This window comes from Raphanus sativus, chromosome 4, assembly GCF_000801105.2.
Source record: "Raphanus sativus cultivar WK10039 chromosome 4, ASM80110v3, whole genome shotgun sequence".
Taxonomy (NCBI): Eukaryota; Viridiplantae; Streptophyta; class Magnoliopsida; order Brassicales; family Brassicaceae; genus Raphanus; species Raphanus sativus.
This window is the reverse complement of record NC_079514.1, coordinates 40,542,162-40,566,426: the sequence shown is the minus strand read 5'-3', so window position 1 is coordinate 40,566,426 and position 24,265 is coordinate 40,542,162. Positions and strand designations below refer to the sequence as shown.

The window sequence follows — 24,265 nt, the reverse complement described above, 5'->3', positions numbered from 1 at the left end:
AGTACATATGCACATGTTTCTCTTAACAGTTCCCCGATTCCTTGCATAACATATGCTCTGCTTTAGAGGAGGACCAATTCTCTGGATGTAGAGGAGGACTGGAAGGACCAGCAGTAGCTGAAGTGAGCAGAGCCGGATTCTTGACACTCAGGTTCAGAGAATGAACATAAGGTAGAGCCATAGCAGAAGAATGGGTACATTCTTAAATCCCACTGGATACTTTATGTATGATTCTTTAATGACATCTCCCAAAGTTCTGCAAATCAATTAGCTTTGCCTTGAAGGTCTTTAGACCAAGTGTTCTCAAAGGTAGGGTTCATACACTCTGTTTTGAGGAAGTAGGCTTATTGAAAATACATATGTTGAGTCGTTCAAATTAAGTGAAAGTGACACTCCTTATGTATGCTTCTGCAAATGATTTAGCTTTGTCTTTAAGTTGAAGGTCTTAGAGACTTAGACCAAGTGTTCCCAAAGGTATACTTTGTTTTGAGGATGTGGACTTAGTGAAAATACATATGTTAAGTCAACAACGACGTTAGATTGTTGTCACTTAAGTCAAAGTTACACTCTTTATGAGTGAATTAGCTTTCTTTGACGTCTCTGTTTTTTTTTTTTTTTTACTGTTAGGATGCTGTGTTACAACCTGCTTTGGTGATAGTGTACTTCGGTGGGAATGATTCAATGCCTCCTCATCCATCAGGCCAAGGAGGACCTCATGTTCCTCTCTCTGAATTCACTGACAACATGAGGAAGATCGGAGAGCATCTTCTGGTAGCTATACCCTTTTCAAAAGTTCGAGACTTTTTCTTTCTTAGTGTATTACTAACTCGTGATATCTTCTTACCAGAGCCTTTCTGACAAGACCCGTGTCATTTTTCTCAACTCCCCCACCAATGAACGAGAGACAAATCCAACTAGTGTTTGGGTACATATCTTAGAAATCTTCTTCTTGGTTAGTTTTGAAAGTTTGATTAATTAATTGTGTAACTATTGTGTTCATTGTTAGTCGCCTCCGCCTCCTCTGCATTTCCTTAACATCAAGAAAAACGGTGAACGCGCGGATCACTATCGTCCATTGTAACGGTCCTTAGTTGCACAAATATGTACAAGAAAGAATATTCTTATCAGATCAACCTTCGGAAATTATGCTTCTGAAGTTTGACCATCTCCAACCTCTTGCAACCTTCAGGTAATTTTTTAAAATATTCACCTCTGCATATTTATATTACAGCGTAATATACTTATACTTGGGTTAGAATCGTAAATATGTAAATCAAATTTCAGATGTTGTTGGTCATATTCGTTCTGTGCAAGCCATGGCCAATGACAAACAGAGAAGCTATTGTGCAGTTTTTCTTATTCGAATACGTTAAAGACGGTTTAGTCACCATTCTACTCAACTCGGTAAACCCAAGTTAAATTCTTTAACTATTTTCATCCTAATCCCCTACTAAACTACTCTCGGTTGGTATCATTTTTTAGATCTCAGCATCACAAGCAGAGAGCATCGTATATCTGAAGAGGCAGTGAATGCTGTGAGGATTGATTTAGTAGGTGGAGTTGCTATATGATGTAGCGGAAGCTTCTAGGGATAGAACTAGATCCGTTTATTCCAAGAATACACGAATCTAGGATTTGTGAATACTCTTCACAGTGCTTAATTAAAAGCTCTTAGGGGTTGTGAATACTCTTCACAGTGGTTTATAAAAACCTCTTTAGGGTTTGAGAATACTCTTCTCAGTGGTTTATCAAAACCTCTTCTGGAAAACTCCTTTTATTAAATCATCATAAACTGCATACAACTTTAGGCTTGGATGCCTATTTATAATAAATCACTAAAATTAGAAAACCCTAGTATAATTTAAAATAGGAAAACCATTAAAACCCTAACATAATTATTCTATTAATAAATAATAATATTTGGAATATATCCAAATATTCTCTGCATCATTCTCTCCGGGTTGGAGAAGATTCGTCCTCGAATCTTGATCAAACGAAGTTAACGAACGCAGCCCTGATAGGATAGATGCTCATACTCACCATGACATCCAGAATCGTCTTCGATTGAGAAATCAAAAGAACCAGGCTCTGATACCAACTGATGTAGCGGAAGCTTCTAGGGATAAAACTAGATCCGTTTATTCCAAGAATACACGAATCTAGGATTTGTGAATACTCTTCACAGTGCTTAATTAAAAGCTCTTAGGGGTTGTGAATACTCTTCACAGTGGTTTATAAAAACCTCTTTAGGGTTTGAGAATACTCTTCTCAGTGGTTTATCAAAACCTCTTCTGGAAAACTCCTTTTATTAAATCATCATAAACTGCATACAACTTTAGGCTTGGATGCCTATTTATAATAAATCACTAAAATTAGAAAACCCTAGTATAATTTAAAATAGGAAAACCATTAAAACCCTAACATAATTATTCTATTAATAAATAATAATATTTGGAATATATCCAAATATTCTCTGCATCACTATAGAAATGATTTTGTATGATGTGGTTTGTTTACTTGAATTGGCGTACACAGACCATTGGTTCGGTGGCTAAATCAGAAGATTACGCCGGAGTTTTAGCTGAGCCATTGTACACTCTTATACGTCAAGCTCTGTATCCTACTGATAACACTGATGAAAATTTCCAAGCAAGTGAACGTGCACCTTTCATAGAAAATGTTCATGAGATTGAGGAAGAAGAAGATTAAAGTGTTTCTTCTTATTCTGATGAAGATGTCATTGGGAAGACTCAAAAAAAAAAAAACAATGGTAAAACACTTTTCTGCCTAAGTCCAGAGGTGAAGCAAGCACTAGGGACACTAGAGAGGGTGATATCAATGGTTAGAAAATCTAGAAAAGATGATAATACCTCAGCCACTTCAGAGGAAGAAGAAGGTTCATCATCATCACCAAAACAGAACTCAAAGAGCACTGCGGCTATATCAAGCAGTAAAGCATGTAGTCAAGATCCTAAAACTGAAGTTCTTGATGAAGCATCATCCCTCACACATTATCACAACCAAAACAACAGCAATAGGTAGCAAGACTAAGGAATATCAAGATAGCGCCGATTGCTTGCAATTAATTGATATTTTAAATCTTTTTAGAGTTTTAGTTAATAGGCGAAGTGGATCAAGTTCTTTTGCTGCATCTCCCAAAGTCGATCTTACAACAAACTCTGAAGAGGTGACCAGGATAACAATCTCACAAGCTACCAACAGAAGAGAGTAGTGACGAAAAACCAAGTGGAGGTAAGATCTTGATTCTGCAGAGAAAACGTAGACCAGGCTGCTTCGGAATCACGGCATGGATGAGAAGGACTTGAAATAGCCTCTAGGGAGGTAAAGGCAGAGGTCTAGTGTCATCGAAGTTGCAAAGAGTTTAAAGCAACTACGTACTATGTATATATGCAAGTAAACATCAGTCGTTTCAACTTACGTGTTGGATAGCGTACGATTAGCAACAAGTGTTGACAACACTACTAATAGGGATGTAACGTTAATAAAAGAAACAATGCACTCAAGGTGTGTATGTATAAAGATGAGGTCTGTTAGTTCTCACAATTTATACTCTTATCTCATAGAAGAAAAACTATCTACGATTATGATTTGTGAATTTTAAACATGTGTACTTTAATACTCCCACTGTTTTTAAAATAGAAACTATTAAAAATTCAAACTCACTTTCGCATAAACCTAATTTCTTCTGAACCTGATTTGGGTTTTTTGTTTGTCACAATGTTAAATTATTTATTTATATAATAAAGTAAACGATTATTCCAAATTTTAAATTAAATTAAATACAATGTGAAAAATAAGTATGTATATTAAGATTAAAGTTAATAAATTTAGCAACTCTAATAATCTGAGGAAACATAACTAAGAACTTTCCGACATCATCCGAACTGTCTTTAAATTCTAAATTCAGTTTTAGTATTTTTAATAAACTAATTAAAAAAATTGGTAATTCAGATGTGAAACTCTCTTTGCCTACAGAGTTCCGTGTCTCCTTCACAGGTGGTGAAAACAGTTTGGCGACACAAGGGAATAGAACACACTACTTATCCAGTTTCTCTCAATCTCACTATCTTCTTCCGAGAATATTTCACAAGCTGGAAAAGGTTGTGGTTCTGGATCATGACGTTGTAGTCCAGCGAGACTTGTCTCCCCTATGGGACGCAGTGAAGTCGTGCTCTGTGAGATTGGATCAGCTAAAGAGTCTCAAGAGAGGGAGTTTTGATGCTAATGCTTGTCTCTGGATGTCTGGATTGAATGTCATTGATCTTGCTAGATGGAGGGAACTTGGAGTTTCAGAAAGATACCATAAATTTTACAAACAGGTCCGCTTTCTGAAAAAAAAACTGAAAGAGAAATTGGGTGATTCTCTGAGCCACATTTCTCTGAAGATGATCTTCATATAATCTGGCAGACTGTATGTGTAAATTGGATCTCATCTTCGCACACATGTACGATGATTGACAACATCTCAATTTACTTTACGTTCGTAAATCCCATAGGATACTTTATGCATCAAATTCTTAAGAATTTGAAATTATATTTCTATCTATTCATTTGTTTTTCGCCACGAAAGAAACTAAGTAAATTAAAATAATGTTTAAAGTGAAGCTGCTTCCTCCACAGACGAAAGAAGATTTATTTTGTTTCTATGAAAAAATTTAGAATATTAAGAGTCAAATTCAAGTATAAAATGTTACGACATTCTATACCTTTTCAAACGGAATGGGCAAAGAAAAACAACGTTAAAAATGAAGCTTTCTTGCTCCACAAATACCCAGCATCATGACTTTCAACGTCTCCATGACTATGTTTTGCATGGTTTTGATTGGGTTTGAACAAAAAATGAGATGCTACTGAACCTTTGGAATATAGCATTCAGCCTCTTCATTTTTTTCTTTTTGTTTTTAAGATTGGACCTCAAGGAGATTGTGACAGACTTTAAACACTTAGAGGTTTCTAAGATGTACTCCACCAATGCTTTCTCTTCTTCTCTTCCTCCATAGTCTATCAGCTCAAACTTCTCCAGACTTGATGACAAGCATTCCGGATGAGGGAGCCGTAGCATCCATGAATCAGAGGCGGCAGGAGGTTCATCGGTTAAACTCTGAGAAGCAACAATTGCTATCAGCTGTGAGAATTTGATGGTGCTAAAATAAGAATTTTTTTTTTATTAGTTAGGAGGATACTTGCATAGTCAACAGTAAATCTTTTTAGTTTAGGAGTATTTCCAAGAAAAAGAATGAGTGAATCCATCCAGTCCGAGTCGCATGGTGATATGGTACAGTGTATCAGCTGTGAGAATTCGATGGTGCTACAATACACAGCCTGCAATGGTGAACAAAACGACATAAGCAACAATGGGATCTGACAGAGAGAGAGAGAGAGAGAGAGAGAGAGAGAGAGAGAGAGAGAGAGAGAGAGAGAGAGAGAGAGAGAGAGAGAGAGAGAGAGAGAGAGTGTGTTACCAATTCATCTGTCAAATCCAACTCAAGAGACGAGACCGCAGAAGCAGATCTTAACAACTTGCTTATATCATGGAAACTCTGACCACTAATAAAAACATACTGGAGAAGAGGCATACTCTTGATCGACCAAGAGTCTCCTGAATCGTCACTGATGTGAAAGTGTGTTAATGCAGGAGTATCAATAATTAAAGACCTACCGTCATCTACTACATCATTCTCATCTGGTGACATAGCATTAAAATACACAAAGACCCGTAAAGAAGGCACTTTCACACTAAACTTGGCAACGTTGTCATCCTCATTACGCTTCACATACAGTAACTCAAGAACGGGACAGCTAGATAAGAGCGCAACAAGAGAAACTTCGTCTTTATACACCACATAGTAAAGTTTGAGGTTTTTCAGGGATGGGAGGCAAGAAGAAGTAGGAGAATCCACTAGGATCTTGTGGGAGAGTTTTAGATGCAAGAGAGTTTTGCATGTGTTAAGGCTCTTAGGCAATCTGGTTGGATCTGCTGACCATTGAAGCGTGAAAAATAGCTCTCTCACGCCATGATTAACAGCGTTTTCAACCCACTTACCGACATCAGCATCAATAGGACAATGTCGACCTAGTTGGATGGACAAGTTATGTAGGGCAGGTGCTTTGTGAAATTCCATTGACTTGTTAAGAACCCACCAAACACTTATTTTGCTTTTGCTTTCTTCGTACGCAAGTATGGGCAGCAGCGTCCAGATAAAACGCCATCGCTTTGACAGAATCATGGTAGATATAGCATCTTTTGTCGGGATAGACGAAAGTATCGTCACAAGTAAATCATCCGGCAAAGAACTGATACTGTCTTCACAACCTATCTCTTCAACTCTACCAACACTATTTTCAGCAGTTTCTGTCATCTTTGCGAGATTAAACCCTAGGAGAATTGGCAATTGATTTTTTTTTATTGATTCTTTGCAATAAAATAAGAAATAGAAATCTTCTATTGATTCATACGGTCCTGATCAGATATATAAAACTTTATTAGTATTTCCTTTTAAGTTGATAAATATAAAATATATATCTATCTTATTAAATCAGAAACATTACAACTTCTTCTACGTGGATTTTAAAGGTGGATCTCATATATTTAAATTAAATGTCTCATTTTTTATATATAATACGTACTATAGTCTAACTTTGCATTGATGTATTTCCTTAAATACAATTTTTCTTTTTGTCCATATTCCATATATGATTTTCACATTTATTACATATCGGTTTAAATAAGATAGATATTAAAAATACTAAAAATATTAATCGTTTTAGAATTACCTTATACAATTCATTTTAAATTGATCAGTATACTTTAATTGGTCATATTGATTTTATTAGTACGAATAACATTAAGTAGATAAGTCACAGACACATACATAAAGATATGACTATTCTTTAACTACGTTGGGTCTGATCTACTTTCTAAAACAAATAACACATAGCTTTATATATTGTATAGAATATAGTAATATTGTATAGTATTATACTTATACAATAATACTAAAAACAAACCAAACTGAAATATAATATATATCGAAAATGCTTTGAACCATTACACACAAAATATATTAGACCTCAGAGATAAAATTCACTTTGAAATTATGTAATAGTTATTTTAAAAAATTAAATTTCGTAATGTACAAAAACACATAAGTTTTATATTAAATTTTGTGTTACAATAAAAAGACACAACTCGCACTTGCAAAGTGTTATTTTTACATAAAGACAGATTTGATATTGTTCTTTAAACACAAAATTGAATTATACAAACTCGATACTACATAAAACTAAACAATATAGAATACATTTTAAAAATAAAACCCGTGCGGATGCGCATGGCCTTTGCGAAAATCGTAGATATGTTTATATAATATATTTATATATTATGTTACACATATTTTCATATAAATAATACCCCAGTGTAAGTTTTATATGATAAATGTTGAAAATACAAAATATATAGCACTATATATTTTAAATAATATATATAAAAATCTACTTCACGTTATCATAAAATTTAAAAATCAAATTTAGTAATTAAACACATTACTTATTTAAACACATTAGTACACATTGTAATTTATCAAAATTTTATATTAATACACATTGCAATCATGTATAACATTTAGTAAATTTAGTAGAAACAAAGATAAAAAAAAATTGACTCCCGCTCGATAGAGCGGGTCATGATCTAGTTTTGTATTTATTCATTAAGCTTTATATTGGGGCCATAATATATTACTAGGCTATTGTTTATTACCAATCAGAACTGTTTTGGTGGGTGCAACGGGGGGTCGGTCAATATAAGCAATATCTTGACTTGGAAATGCTTAGCTAAAATTTAAGCAAGCAATGGCCTTCCAAAAGAAGAGTGCAGTAGCAGTTCCAAGCAAAGAAAAAGCTGAGGTCGCTATACATGTGTTTGTTTACCTGCATCAGTCCCCGGGATAAAGGTTGTTGATATTCAAGACTTTATCAATCAAGCCATAGATCTTTTTTTTATTTTTTTTTGAACAACAGCCATAGAGATCAAGACCTCGTAATGTTTGGAAAATTCGTAAGTCAAGTGAGTGGGCCTTAAATAAAGTATATCGTGGGCTTGGACAACTTTTACAGAAGTAATTGACCTTCTCGACGATATAGAGTCTTTCTCACTTTAAAATTTAAACCAATTTTCTTACTCCCAAACCGGTCAGCTGGAACCTCAACATTTTAGTTTCTTTTTGGCAGAAGAAGAAGAGTGAGAGTGTCACTGATCATTTTTTTTTTTTGTAAATTAGAAGAATCAAGTTTTGAGATTTTGAAATGATAACTAGGAACTCATGGTATAGTTCCGGTAAAGTTTACATACTTAATAAGTATACAAAATTAAATTAAATACATCATTAGTCTACCATCTATCTACCTATCACATTAATTAATGAAAATTTATTAAAACACCTTGAATTGCTATTATTTTTAAAACTACATTTAATTAAAATTACTCTACATTTGAGATTAAAATTTATTAACTTTTGTTTAGAATTTACTATTTAAAGGATGTGGTTGAATTTATACACTTATATAAATGTTTTAAGATATTTAGAAGAATGGCTATTTTATTTAATCTTTTTACGGCAAGATATTTAGAAGAATGGCTATTTTTAAAAATAAATTTTAAAATGTAATACTCTCTCCGTTTCGATTTAATTGTTGTTATAGGAAAAAAAATTTGTTTAAAAACAAGTGTTGTTTTAGAGTTTTAATGCAAAATTTATTAATAAAATTTTTTATTTTATTTTTAATTATTTGAAATATGGTTAGGTGTATAAATAATTGTGTTTTTATTTTTTAAATTTACAAAATCATTTTTTTTAATTTGTGTGCATAAAATTAAGCTGTGATTAATTTGTGTGCATAAAATTAAGCAGTGGATGAATCACAGCTTGCAGAAGCATAAAGTGAAGCATTGAATGTCAGGATCTAGCAAAATTCTATGTGATGGTGATTGAGAAATTCAGATACACCAAAGACGTTATTGCCTACAATTTTCTTTTGATACAGGTACGTATTAATATGTATTTTCTGCGTTTCATATCAAGTGTTGTTTTAATTTTTAAATTTTATTTCACTGTAAATGTGGTGTTACGTTTTAAAGACAAATTAGATTTTGACCCGCCCTGAAGGGCGGAAATTGATTTTTCAAATTTTAATTTTAATATATGTGTATATAATATTATTTATATTTTTGTGTAATATTTATATATATATATATGACATATATATAATATTTTATTAAATGTATATATAATTGAATGGTGTTATAATTTGTGAGTCCGACATTTTTTCTCTTATGTTTGGAATGACTTGGAACTTGTTGATTTAAGAGTGGTTCAGTTTTGTATGATCTAATAATATTAAGAGATAACCAAAAATATTTTAAAGATGTTATTAGTTAAGTCCAATTTATCTATGTCGGTTAAGATTTGGTTTAATTTAAGTTGGTAGGTTGCATTTTATAGGAGGTTTGATATATTCTAGTAACAACTATGAAAGAGCTCAAATCTAAATGACAACTATAAGTAGTAGATAAAAACCAATCCCTAAATTAATAGATTAGATGTTGAATGTTTATTGCAGTTTTTATCTTTATTTTTAACTCGTTATTTAATAATATCAATTATCAAACAAACTAATATATTAAATAGGAATAAAACAGTAACTAAATTTAATCATTTCTTAATTTATGTGTAAAAAATTAAACCATACTTAGAAATAGAGAATATTAATTATTATCATTAAGGGTTCATATGTTGCATTCTCTCATGTATAATGTTGTCAATACTATGCTCTTCGTTTAGGTTTCATGGAAAAGAATGTCAAAGAAGTATTTATGCCGTTAAATCAAAACTATTTTAGGTTCAACCTAAATTTTTTTAACTATATGTATACTTAATAATAAATATTTATGCTTTTTTTTTTCTCAGAACGGATACACACGAGAAGATGTCGGTTTTGTCAGTCTGCCTCTCAATCCATTGAGTGTATTTAAAAGGTTCGTCATTATGTGAAAAAAATCGACTGATAGACGATAAAATTAAATGGCACGACAAATAGGTAGGATTATATCACTATCGATTGCTTGAACCATGCAATTAATTATCTTTGGTTTACATGGGCGTGTTGTTCAAAAAAAAAAGGTTTACATGGGCGTCACTTCGTCGGCCCACGTACTATTTTCTACTCTTTTAATCCGGTAAATCTATGTATGCTTTACTAGTACAATTCACTACATATTATTGGGTCCGTTCAAGAATTTATAAAGGGTTATTCTTATGTTTAAAATAGTAACAGCCTTTGATAATAGGAAGTTACTAGTCCACGCATTATCAGATTAGAGTGAACGTGATCGAATACTACCATAATTTTCAGTATTTAATATTTACTTCATATTTTACGAATATCAAATTTTCTGATTTATTTTGTTTCAGAAAAATACGAATATCGAGAAAACCATATATCCAAAAAATCACAGTTATCTGCGAATATTTACAAAATTTTACAGAAATTTACATATAGTTCATTTATTTTATTCAATATAAAAATATAAGAAAAAAACTATACAAGTTTGTTTTCAAAAATATCTTGTACATGATTAAAAAAATAAAGATTAGTGAAATTATATGTTGTATAATTTTAGAAAATTAATTAAATATTTTTATAAAACGTAATATTTTAGAAAAATTATATTTTTGTAAAGATTTTATGTACATTTCTTAATTTAGTACTTCTATAGGTAATTTTATAAATAAAAATTATTAAATTCATATGTTAAATATAATTATATAAATTTTACATTTGAACTTCTATATATAATTATGCATATACATCTATTTGTATAAAAGTCATAGCGAATCGGACATCGGACTGAAATTTTATTATTTGTGATTTGCCTCGTTTTTAGGATTTTTTTTTTATGTTTTCAAATTTGAAAACATTAAAAGTTTACAAGATATTATGATGAAACCCTATAGTAAAAAAAATCTTAATGGTTTTTAATGGATATTGATTTTTAATATTTATTTTATTCGAAAATTTATGAATATCCGGATTTTTCGAATCAAATCGAAAAGAATAATGAATCAAATTAGACTTAACGGATATAATGCCCATGAACTTTGTTTCTAGGTACGTTGTCCTGCTTTGGACTTGATCAGCCAAGAGAACACCAGACCAATACTTCTTTGCTTCTTCCTCAACCCAAATGGTTCTTTGATTTCCTCGAACATGCCATGGATTTCCTCCACAAAACAAAAGAATAAAAACTCCTAATATACATTTACTGTACAAGGATTGAAGGGAGGGAAAACAAAAGGAACCTAACTAAACAAAAAATATATCACCAATGACCAAACACTACAAGAAAACACGGGCTTAGCGACGAAAGATAGCGACGAAATAATTTCCTCGTAAAATTACGAGGCCTTTACGAGGAAGTTACGTGAAAAGACAATAAACACGTTATTTCGTCGTTAATTAACGACGAAAGAGTTTCGTCGTAAACCAAACGTAAAGGAACGTCGTTTTTACGAGGAAACAGCATTTCGTCGTAATAAACACGTAATAATTAACGTGTAATTAACGAGGAAAATATTTACGTGGTTTTTGCGAGTGTTACCTAATTTTAGGTGACACACGTTTTTTATCTTGTCTAACTACCCATATTTCGTCGTTAATTCGTAGTAAAATCTCACCTACCAATTTCGAATTTTCCTATAAATATGTCATTTGAGGAACATTTGAAACACACCACATGCAAAAGAAAAAAAAATCTAAAAACGTGAAAAAAAAAATGTCTGGTGATGGAAATTATTTAGAGTTGCGGAGATGGATGTACACGCATAGAGATGCTAACGGGAGAGTGACGAAAGAGTATCTGGAAGGACTAGAGACATTTATGCATCAAGCAGATTCTACACCGCTCGCCCAAGAAAGCGGTAAGATGTTTTGTCCTTGTCGAAAATGCAACAATTCAAAACTGGCAACTCGTGAAAATGTTTGGAAGCATTTAATAAATAGAGGTTTCATGCCAAATTACTATATCTGGTTTCAACATGGAGAAGGTTATAATTATGAGAATGAAGCTAGTAGTAGTAATAGCAATTTTCAGAATGAACCGGTTGATCATTTGCATAATCAACATAGATACCATCAGGAGGAGCAGATGGTAGATAATTATGATAGGGTTCATGATATGGTAGCTGATGCATTTGTTGCTCATGATGATGATGAAGTTGAAGAACCTAACATAGATGCAAAAAAGTTTTATGAAATGTTAGATGCTGCGAATCAGCCACTTTACAGTGGTTGTAGAGAAGGTCTCTCTAAATTGTCGTTGGCTGCTAGAATGATGAGTATTAAAACTGATCATAATCTACCTGAAAGTTGCATGAATGCATGGACAGACTTGTTTAAAGAGTATTTGCCGGAAGACAATGTCTCTGCTGATTCTTATTATGAGATTCAGAAACTAGTTTATAGTCTGGGGTTGCCTTCTGAGATGATAGACGTTTGCATCGACAACTGCATGCTCTACTGGGGAGATGATGAGAAGTTAGAAGAGTGTCGATTCTGCAAGAAGCCACGATTCAAACCGCAAGGACGAGGACGTAATAGGGTACCGTACCAAAGGATGTGGTACCTACCAATTACCGACAGATTGAAAAGATTGTACCAATCTGAGGAGACTGCTGGAAAAATGAGATGGCATGCCGAGCATACTCAGACGGATGGTGAGATGACTCATCCATCAGATGCAAGAGCTTGGAAACATTTTAACAAAATATATCCACAATTCGCTAGCAATAGCCGAAATGTGTATATGGGATTATGCACGGACGGATTTAGTCCCTTCGGTATGTCAGGGAGACAATATTCATTGTGGCCAGTCTTTATGACGCCATACAACCTGCCTCCAGATATGTGCATGCAACGGGAGTTTCTGTTCTTGACCATATTAATACCTGGTCCGAACCATCCAAAAAGGTCTCTGGATGTCTTTCTACAGCCACTGATAAAAGAGTTGAAAGATTTGTGGGCAACAGGGGTGAGGACGTACGACTGCTCAACGAAGACAAATTTTACGATGCAAGCGATGCTTTTGTGGACCATAAGTGACTTTCCTGCTTATGGGATGTTGTCTGGGTGGACTACACATGGGAGATTATCTTGTCCATATTGTAATGGAACGACAGATGCATTTCAGCTGAAGAACGGTAGGAAGACAAGTTGGTTCGATTGTCACCGGCGATTTCTTCCCATTAATCATCCTTATCGAAGAAACAGGAAATTGTTTAGGCAGAAAAGGGTTGTGAGAGACACTCCTCCTCCGTATTTAACTGGAGAACAAATTGAACAGAAAATCGATTACTACGGAGCTCAAGAAACAGTTCGTTGTGGTGGTAATTGGCATGTTCCCGGTAATATGCCTGATTATTATGGAGTTCAGCACAACTGGCACAAGAAGAGTATATTTTGGGAGTTGCCGTATTGGAAAGATCTTCTTTTGCGCCACAACCTAGATGTGATGCATATTGAGAAGAATTTTTTTGAGAACATCATGAATACAATATTGAATGTTCCAGGGAAGACAAAAGACAATCAAAAATCGAGGTTGGACTTGCCTGATATTTGCTCAAGACCCGAGTTACATATAAAAAGCAATGGACAAGTTCCTGTACCGGTATTCAGATTGTCTTCAGAACAAAAGTCGGTCTTGTTCAACTGGGTTGCATCAGCAGTGAAGTTTCCTGATGGGTATGTTTCAAACCTCTCTAGATGTGTTGAAAAGGGCCAAAAGTTCTCCGGGATGAAGAGTCATGATTGTCATGTCTTTATGCAAAGACTACTTCCCTTTGCATTTGCGGAGCTACTTCCCACAAAAGTACATGAAGCACTTGCAGGTAATATATTATTACTCACACTAATTAATTTCTTAATTTATTTTTCAAAAATATGCACTAATAATTTGCTTAATTGTTTTTGGAATATACAAAGCCATTGGAGCATTTTTCAGGGACTTGAGCACTCGCACTCTTAAAGAGGATGTCGTAGAACAACTTCACGAGAACATTCCGATCTTATTGTGCAACTTGGAGATGATATTTCCTCCCTCATTATTTGACGTCATGGAGCATTTAGCTGTCCACCTCCCGTATGAGGCATTGCTTCGAGGACCAGTACATTATGGATGGATGTATCAGTATGAGCGGGCCATGAAATATTTGAAGGGAAAGGCAAAAAACCTCGCAAAGGTTGAAGGTTCTATAATTGCTGGAAGTTTGACGGAAGAAACATCTCACTTCACATCGTACTACTTTGCACCTAATGTACGGACCCGACAAAGAGCTCCAAGAAGATATGATGATGGTGGTGTTGCCCCAACATATGCAGTTGCTGGTGTTCCGGATATCTTTAGCCAGATTGGGCGAATGGGTGGGAAAACGAAAGAGGTTTGGTGGTCGAGTGATGAAGACGCCCATAGTGCACACACTTACATTCTACTTAATTGTGAGGATCCATTTATGCGCTATTTTGAAAGGTAACATATATGGAAAGTTCTAAACTAATTGTAATTAAAATATATTTTTCAAATGATGATATAACTAATAAAATATGTGCATTTTACAGCCTATTTGTTAGTCAAGTCCAAGAAGCTATCCCAGGCATATCCACAAGTGAGGTAGATAAAAGGAAAGATCGACACTTTATTAAATGGTTGAAGAGTCAGGTATTTACTCCAATCCGATATTTGTTTCGTCCACGGGGTGTAACGAAAGACGTTTGTTTCAATGTTCTCTTTAATTTAATTTTGCAGGTTGAATATGAGGATCCAGATTATCCCATATGGTTTCACGAATTAGTTCAGGGTCCACTTGCAAAGGTCACCACATCACCAATGTATTTCTCACGAGGCTTTACTTTTCATACGTACGAGTATGGTAAACACCGGGCGACCAGCAATTATGGAATTTGTGTGAAAGGCGAAACCGATTTCTACGGGATCTTGCAGGAGATTATTGAAGTGGAATTCCCTGGGTTATTGAAGCTGAAATGCGTCATATTCAAATGTGACTGGTTCGACCCCGTGGTCAACAGAGGTGTTCGATTTAACAAATTCGGTGTAGTTGCTGTCAATGGTGGAAGGAGGTACAACAAATTCGAGCCTTTCATATTAGCTTCGCAAGCAGACCAAGTTAGCTTCCTACCATACCCGAGGTTGCGAGAATCTGGAATAAGTTGGTTAGCTGTTATCAAAGTTACACCCCGTGGACGAATAATCGGTGGAGAAGAACCACCTTTGCAAGAAGAACACATCAATGAAGTCGAAGAACCTGAACAACAAATGGAAGACATCCTACTCATTGATCCGCATAATCATGAGTATGAAGATCTTCCCGACGATACCACTGACGATGCTGTTGAGGACGAGTTTAATGAAAGTGATGATGTTTCTAGTGTTGAAGAGAATGATGATGTATCTGAATGATGATGTAATTTTTAAAAAATATTATTTATTTTCAGACTTGATTAATGCATTTGGGGTTTAAAGTATGGGGTTTGGTGTTTGAGATTGAGTTATAAGTTAAAGGATGTTTGAGGTTTGGTGTTTGTGGTTTACATTTTTAGGGATTTTAAGGTTATCGACGTTAATTCCTCGTAAAGAAAAACACGGGCCTTGCAAAATCCACGTAAGCTGATTTCGTCGTAAAGCACACGTTAAAAATAAACAAGGGCCTTGCAAATTCCACGTAAGCGTGCGTGGAGTTTACGACGAAATCAGCTTACGTGGAAATAACAAGGCTTTTAGCTGTTTCGTCGTAAAGACCTCGTTAATTTACGTTGATTTAACGAGTTTCGTGTTTAAATCCCTAAAACTCTAAACCCCAAACCCCAAACCTAAATCTATATATGTTTTCACTTAGCAGACACAATAAACCTGTATAATTAACATTGTATGATTAAAAAAATTAAGAATTTAAAACATCAAACCCAAAATTAACCAAAACTTCCTTAACTTATAAGTGAATCATATATAAGGTTTACATTGCTAAACTCAATTCACTCAAGAAGACTTAATAAACATGCATATTTAAAATTTCTTGATTAAATTAACTTAACACATATAGATGTTACTAGTAATGGAATAGGGGTTTAGGGATTTAGGGATTTAGGGTAAAGGGTTAGGGGTTTAGGGATTTACAAAATAACCTCGTTAAAAACTCGTAATCAACGTGTCCTTTACGACGAAAAAAGAAATTATCCTTGCTAATTCCACGTAAGCAAGCGAGGTCTTTACGACGAAACTTGCTTACGTGGAATTAGCAAGGATTGTTTCTTTTTTCGTCGTAATAACCACGCCTATTTACGAAGAATTAACATGTTTTTATGAAATCCCTATACCCTAAACCCCAAACCTCAATATATATATATACGGTTTCGATTCACTTAAAAAATAAATTAAACCTATATAATTAAAATTTCATGATTAAAAAAATAATAAAAATTAGGAATTTGGGGTTTAGGGTTTAGGGAATGTAAAAAACAAATGCTAAATCCACGGTTTCGTCGTAATATCCACGTGACCAAAAAACACGGGCCTTGCAATTTCGTCGTAAAGTTAAAAGACGGGCCTTGCAAAATCGTCGTAAATAATTACACGGGCCTTGCTGTTTCGTCGTAAATTTACGAGGACTTTACGTCCCTATGTAATCTTATATATACCCGCGAGAACCAGCCACTTCATTTCGTCCCAATTTCCTCTCCTACACCTCCCAAGGTTCTCTCTAATCTCTCTCTAGAATTAGGTGGTTTAGTTTAGTGAATTTAGATAGGTTTATAGTTGATTAGGTGGTTAGTGTAGAGAATTTTGATTAGTTTGATTTCTTCTACTTGTTTTTTCTAACAATCTGAATTTTTTTCAGATGGTTAGAAAGAACAAGCAGAAGAAAACCCCCCACTACAGTCAGATGTTCTGTGGTGATCCTGCTGCTGGATCATCATCTTCCGCTCCCGGTTCCTCCAACCCGGAGATTGTCCCGGAGTCTCAGTCACAGCCACCACCGGTTCCTCCATCTGGTGCACCACCCCCACCTGCTGCACCTCAGGCGGTTCCAGATCCGGTTGCACCCGGATACATTCATCCGGAGTTGCGGGTGCCGCCGACCGCTCCTTTTGCTCGGTACACGGTTGAGGATCTTCTCGCTCAACCAGGCCGAGCCGGTTTACCGGTTTTAGACCCCGACCGACCAGAGGGGACTCTGTGGTACGTAATTTTTTTTATTTAAATATTTTTAAAATTATTAATATTTTTTTTAATACTTTAACTTTGTTTTTTTCAGGTTTGGGGTCGACAATTCTGTCGCTACGAGCGTATCCGATATCATCAAAGGATACTTCTCAGAGGCTCACCCAAACTGGAAAAAGACGCCGCACCACGTTAGAAACACGTGGTTCAAGATGTTTGCTGTAAGTTTTTTAAAATAATTATTTTATGTTTAATTTTTATTATTAACTTTTATTTCATTAATATTTTTTAACTAATTATTAATTTTTTTGGGTTTAAAAATGCAGCAAAGATACCAGTGGTCCATCGGGGTTCACGAGGACGTGAAACGGGAGTTCACCGCAAAGGCGAAGAAGCGGTTGTTGGACACCGTAGGCAACTGGAAGGAGGACTGGATCTACAAGGGTTACAAGGACGGGCAACCCGCTGAGCTGACCAAGGATGTCTACGATGGTCTCATCCGTTACTGGGAGCTGCCATCATCCATTGCGATCTCCAACGCCTGCTCTGCCTCTCGTAACAGCAAAGACGAGCACGGCAACGGCCCGATGCTTCACTGTACGGGTCAAAAACCCCATGCCCGTGTCCGCTTGGAAATGGTAATTAATTTCTAATTTTTTTTCATATTAAATATTTTAATAATTAATATGTACTTATATATGTATATTGATTCTAACATTTTAAATTTTAAATATTTTCAGGCCAAAGAGACGGGACAACTCCCGTCTCTTAAAGAGCTTTACGAGAGGACCCACAAGACCAAGGCGGGGGTATTTGTGGATCCGAGGTCCGAGCAAATCTACAACGATGTCGTTGCTCGGATTGAAGACCGCCAAACCCAGCTGACCCAGCAATCTTCCGATGGAATACCGGTCGTATTATCCACTCAAGAAGTGGATCAGATTTACGAGGAGGTAAAAATTTTACCTTTTAATCTACTTTTAATCTATTTTTTTAAATTATTAACATTAAACTTTATTTTTTCTTTGTAGGTCGTCCCTAAGAAAAAGGGACGTACGTTGGGAATCGGTTCCGTCAACGATGTCCCAAGAGCGACATCGTCTTATGGTCAGAGACGAGCCGACGAAGTCACTGAGCTGCGTTCGGAGTTACACTCGACGCGGACTCAGTTGGCGTCGACGCAGACGGAGTTGGAGTCTACGCGCCAATCATTCCAAGCTCGTATGGGTGGAGTGGAGGGGTTTCTGGAAGTTATATCTTCTGGAAATCCCCAATGGGAGGAGTTGTTGGCGGATATGCGACGACGGAACCCGGTTCCCGAGCCTTCTCGTACTCAGCAGCAAGAGGAGGAACTACAGAGGAGGAGTGAAGACCTCTACCGGGAAACGATCCACCGCCCCGGCCCGACTTAGTTTTTTTTTTTCTGTGTAATATTAAAATTCTAAACTTTTATTTATATAATATTTTCGGTTTTAATTTATTCCAAATTTTTAATATTTTCGCATTAGTTATTATTTATATTTCTAATATTTTTGAAATAATTATTTTCTATAATATAAAATTTTAAATTTTAAAAATAAATTAGTTTTAGAAATCGAAGCAAATTCCTCGTTAACTCACGAGGAATTGACGAGTAAATCGACGTGTAAAGAACGACGAAACGTTACGACGAATCTACGTGTCAAGTTGTACGTTTCCCTTACGACGAAAGTTTACGTCTACATTACGTGTATTATTTACGTTTACTTTACGAGTATAAATTACGTTTTTCTTACGAGGATAGTTTACGTGTATGTTACGAGGAAAATTACGTGTCTTTTACGTGGAACTATAGCGTCTACTTTACGTGGAAATCTACGTGTTCTTTACGACGAAATTTTAACCTTCCTTTTACGACGAAATGGGTCCCTCGTACTTTTACGACGAAATGGCGATTAAATATCCGTTACGACCAAACTTTAACGACGATATGCCTTTCCTCGCTAAATCGTCGTAAAGACGTATTTACGACGATTTAGCGAGGAAAATGGTCGTCGTTAAAATCGTGTTTTCTTGTAGTGAAACCATCATCGTAGTTTTTTCTTTTAGGACATCAACGTAACATCCACAATAACTGGTTACGGCTTGCAAAAGGAGAAGTGAAGCATTTAAAGCACAATCCTATTACAAACATTCCTCGTGTATACGAATTTAGCATTTAAAGCACAAGCTAAAGGAGTAATGCAGAAACAACAAACACTTCAAATACGAATTTTTGACATGTATACGTCCATAGCTTAGTTTTATCTTCTTCTTCTTTTTCAAATGATTGATAACAAAACTGTAGTTAACAGGTTAGCACTGAGAATACCCCATTACTTTAGCTTTGTTTATATATTAAGGCTTCGTGCGGAGGCGCGGTAAAACACGGAAGAATATAAACTTCAAATCTGAAATTCATATAACGTTGTTCGATAACATAGTACAAACATTACAGACCAGTCCATAGGATCGCCATAATAAAAAAAGAAGGAAACTATAAAACATTTTTAAAACAGCCATTCGAACATCTTATTTAATATTCTGATCCACACTATAATGTCCGAAACGTCCCCTAAAACTTCATCACACCGTCGCTCATTTCACGCTGCAACCACACCCAATCAAACATAACATCGTTAGTATAGTACTATATGAGAACCTCAAATTTCTACTAAACAAAACTTTTATGTATATTTGTTGAATCAATATAAAAAAACAAATTTCCTTAAAAACATTGTTAGACCGGGAAGACTTTCTTTCCAGAAAAAACTGTTAAAACATAAAATCGTTAGTATAAGAGTCAAGAGCGAGTGTGATGTACCTGTTGCAGTTGGTGCTGGTGCTGATTGGGAAAGGAACACTGACTCCACATGCCTTGGGAATTCCAGCTGCACGGCCAGCGTTGAGATTAGGGCCTAAGGCGCTAGCAGCAGTTTGAAGGCAACGACAAGCTTGCTGACGGTCCGGGGTTGAACGGGCCATGCCGTTAAGCTTACTAACACCGGTGCAGCATGCTCGGGGAAGGGTTCCACCTTGGGTTATGTAGCCAATGCACGCTGCCACGTTGCTGTTAACGGTGCCACAGGTCAGAGCTGCGTTCGATGTGATGGGACCTGCCACAATCACGCAGGCCAAGACCAAGCATGCCAACTTCACTACAGCAGCCATTTTTCTCTTATATTTTCTGTTGGTTTGCAAAAGAAGATGTGTGTAAGTAAGATATTGAGTGATGAAGAGAGTTGAGGGAGGGAGTGTTTATATAGAGAATAATAGTTTATGTTATGAGAATGTGGATGCGATTAGAAGAAATGATTAGTTGGTTGGCCGTTGGTTACATTCAATGTTGAGTACCTAATTATGTAGTAGTACCAGTTACCTCTCATTTGTTTTGATTGGCATTTTATTTAATTTTATTTTCTGAAAATTGAAATCAACATACATTTTTCCTTTTTATCAACGTCCATGTACTCCTTTTATGTAAGACTTTTAAAAGAATACTAGATTTTGACCCTCGCTTTGGAAGCGCGGAATATTTTACGATGAAAAATTTTACTAATAACTTAACAAATATTTTGGTAAATTTTTTAAGAGTGTGTATTTGAAATATTTTTGCATTTAAATCAGTATTTTTAAATTCAACCCGATTGTGATTATACCAGTTAATCCGGAGATCTGACAATTCAATTTAAGTTTTTAAAATATTCATATTAAAAAAAATCACTAAAACCCGAGACTAACCGATTGAACTGATGAATGACCGATATATAATCTAATTGGATTTAAATTGTAATAGTTTCATATTTTGTAGTCTTATAATCTAAATTTTAAAGTTCATTATTTTGCAATTTATGAAATTATAATGTTTCTACAAAATTTTAAAGAGAAAATAATAGATATAAAATAACTAAAATTAAATATTGTATTGTTTGGAAACATTGATAGTAGTATAAAATATATTGTTTGGAAACATTGATAGTAGTATAAAGAAATAAGTATATTGTTTAGAAACATGGATATTAGTATAAAGAAAGGAACATTAGTGATTTAATGTAGGTTTAACTATAAAGTATAAATGTGTATTTAATTTAAAAACTTACAAAATAAATGTTAGGTCCAACAGAATGTTTCTGTTTTAATAAGATAGATATACACGGATAAAATAGTATATATTTTATATGTTGTATAGCATTATTGTTCAAGAATCATGAGATGATAGCTCGTGCACACTAATCATCCACTAATAGGATTGAGCAGATTTAAAATAGAGTTAATTTGCTAGATATACACAAATGGAGTCAAAATTAGGTAACTACCCAAAACCATGAAAAACTTAAGTTTACAGTAGAAAATCGTGTCTCACTTCCTGTTTTACTCCTGCCCTAAATTTTTATCTTGATTCTCTTTCTTTCCCGAACTTACATCTCCATCATCTATCATTCTCTTTCCCAATTTTTTCAACACTAACTAAAATTAAAACTTCATTTCAAACCGATCTTCTTCTTAAATCTCCAAATTATCACTTACCCTGTCAACAAACTGCAACTATTTCAAAAGAAAGAAAAAACAATGTATAAAGAGAAACTAAACATAGTAAATTATTAGTGTGTTAACTATAGATATTTAATGCTAAGCTGAGCCATAATACAACTGTTTGATTTCTATATAATACAATAATTGTTAACCGTTAAGAATATATTTTTTGAATAGATAATGATTAAGTTAGCACAAAAAATATTTTTTACCATTTAACAAAATATATAGTAAGTGTTGATAGGTATTTTTAACATATTGGCAACCAATTTAAAAAACGATAACATGTTTTATAACAGTTAACCAAACATGTACTGGTTAATAGAAACATTCTATATAAGATGTAGCTGCTAAGTTTTGACATACAATGTTATGTGACTTGTTACACCGGTAACAAATTTTGTACCATTTAACAAACTATGTACCAACCAATAACAGCTATTTATTAACATTTTTAAAATCATTTTAAATATCTTTAACATGTTTTGTAACAGCTAAATAAAGATTTACCTGCTCACTATACTCGATAGCACATCCATCATCTTCGTTGTGGTCTTCACTAAACCATAAACTTTTGAGATCCAATTCTAGAATTCTGACAAAAATCATCTCTGTTTCGATCTGGAAAAATGGATGAACAAGATAAAAGCAGCTCCTAAGTAGTCAATTTTCTTGCCAATTGAATCAACCCAAGGATTAACAGAAAAGCCACAAACTGTTTTAGGATCTAAAGCCATAATACTAGTTGGATTCAGATGCTAAGTTGAAAGAAATATATTTAAATGAATATGGATTCACATCTTTGAAGATAGAAAAAAAGTGGAGAATCTATTGACAAAACAAGAAGAATCAGTTTAGAAATTTTAAGGAAACTCAAAAATGAAAGAAAGGAAAGAAAATTTAATATTTGGGCAGGATTTAGAAGAAGAAACAAGAGAGAGAGAGAGATAGAAGAAAGATAGTTTGGTCAGGGATAATTTGGTATTTAAAAAATGTCAATAGTGAATGGGGTATATTGCTAATTATGTCTTTATTCATGTATATAAGGCCTAATTTCTCTTTAAAATATAATGATTGGGCGGATTCAACAAAATACTCACGGCGGAACTTGTTAATGAGATGATCGGCCCAACACGAAAACAAAATAATCAAAAGAAAATAATAATAACTGTCTCAGTTCCAACAATTATATTTGCTGTGGAGACATACAAATTATATGCGGGCATAAATTAGTTGAAAAAAAAAATCTAAGCAAAATTTGGTTTTTGGACAGCGGATAAATCCTCAGAAATCAACGATTACTCGATCAAAGATGCCGACTTGTTGGCAAAGAAAACCCTTTCATCTTCTTCTGTATTGGACTCTGTGTTGGACTGCCTCTGAATCTGAGGCCATTTTCTTTAATTAATGAAGTCAGTGTTACAAAAAAAATATTCCCTCTGTTTTTTTATGTAGGTAGTTTTAGATGAATGCACATATATTAAGAAAGTCATTAATTTTTTCAAAAGTAGCATTGAATGTATAAATTAGGTGTAGTTAAACCAATTATAAATAAGTAAATATTATTTGATTGGTCACACTGAACCCAAGAAAGATAGAAATTATTTAAAATTATGAAAGCTACTTATATTTTGAAACAAATAAATTTTGTTTAAATGACTTACAATAAAAAACAGAGGGAGTATCTAAAGACATACTTTGCTAATCTATCTAGTTTTTGTTAAAGTTTGCCCATTTTGTTGTTGTAAAATTGAGTTTCCTTGAAATTTTGAAATTTAGTTTATTCATTTAAGTACCACTCCCAGAAAAAAAAATCTGTAATTAGACGTTGACACTAAGAAGGCAATCAGATGTGTGTACTTTTGGAACCCGTATGCATTTTTGTATTCTGACATTTTTTTTCTCTGGAGTCAAAAGAAGATGTATTTGAGAAAAAAATAACGATCAAGGTTGAAAAGATTAACAAAAAACATTTAAAATAAATCTTTTTGAAAATTTTATTCAGTAGAAATCTTAATCTATTTGGTTGTCCAAATCACAAACTTAAAAGTGATGAGTCTAAAATCTAGCTCAACTTTTAAAAATAGCCTTATTCACATATTTAAAAATAGACACCACATTTAATACTGCCCTAGTTGACGACAAAAACGTAGGGTCCTAATTTTTCAAGGGTTGTCACGGTTCCTTTAAAGCAGTCCATCATTCTCTCAACTAGATTAATTATCAAGTATAAACAAGTAAAGTACTTGAAGAATGTCCCGTTACTTCGTTTTCTTTAAAACTAAAATGTTCCGTTCCTTCCCAACTGCATTGTGAATTTGTGATTGCTTTATTTTTGTTTATATTTAGTGATTACTTTTTTCATATCGGTGAAATTAATTAAACTTTGTTTTAGTAATTAAGAATAGAGAA

At 34.2% G+C, this 24,265-nt stretch overlaps 4 protein-coding genes across 4 annotated transcripts; 2 read left to right on the top strand and 2 right to left on the bottom strand.

Annotated features, from left to right (window-relative positions):
- Window positions 1–4,666: 4,666 nt before the first annotated feature.
- LOC108850995 (putative FBD-associated F-box protein At1g05080) lies at window positions 4,667–6,443 on the bottom strand. Its single transcript, XM_057007431.1, has 3 exons — window positions 5,484–6,443; window positions 5,209–5,343; window positions 4,667–5,122 (listed from the first exon to the last, which is right to left on the bottom strand). The coding sequence occupies exons 1-3, from the start codon at window positions 6,378–6,380 to the stop codon at window positions 4,823–4,825; spliced, it is 1,332 nt and encodes a 443-aa protein (XP_056863411.1). The 5' UTR covers window positions 6,381–6,443; the 3' UTR covers window positions 4,667–4,822.
- A 6,711-nt stretch (window positions 6,444–13,154) lies between these two features.
- Window positions 13,155–15,593, top strand: LOC130510968 (uncharacterized). Its single transcript, XM_057007721.1, has 4 exons — window positions 13,155–13,958; window positions 14,053–14,596; window positions 14,686–14,785; window positions 14,873–15,593. The coding sequence occupies exons 1-4, from the start codon at window positions 13,190–13,192 to the stop codon at window positions 15,542–15,544; spliced, it is 2,085 nt and encodes a 694-aa protein (XP_056863701.1). The 5' UTR covers window positions 13,155–13,189; the 3' UTR covers window positions 15,545–15,593.
- A 1,095-nt stretch (window positions 15,594–16,688) lies between these two features.
- On the top strand, window positions 16,689–18,950 carry LOC108850994 (uncharacterized). Its single transcript, XM_057007169.1, has 5 exons — window positions 16,689–17,320; window positions 17,397–17,523; window positions 17,629–17,940; window positions 18,043–18,255; window positions 18,334–18,950. Exons 1-5 carry the CDS (start codon window positions 16,980–16,982, stop codon window positions 18,712–18,714), a joined length of 1,374 nt encoding a protein of 457 aa, XP_056863149.1. The 5' UTR covers window positions 16,689–16,979; the 3' UTR covers window positions 18,715–18,950.
- Window positions 18,951–19,719: 769 nt separating this feature from the next.
- Window positions 19,720–20,572, bottom strand: LOC108853879 (non-specific lipid-transfer protein A). Its single transcript, XM_018627336.2, has 2 exons — window positions 20,145–20,572; window positions 19,720–19,928 (listed from the first exon to the last, which is right to left on the bottom strand). The coding sequence occupies exons 1-2, from the start codon at window positions 20,489–20,491 to the stop codon at window positions 19,919–19,921; spliced, it is 357 nt and encodes a 118-aa protein (XP_018482838.1). The 5' UTR covers window positions 20,492–20,572; the 3' UTR covers window positions 19,720–19,918.
- Between the last annotated feature and the right edge of the window lie 3,693 nt (window positions 20,573–24,265).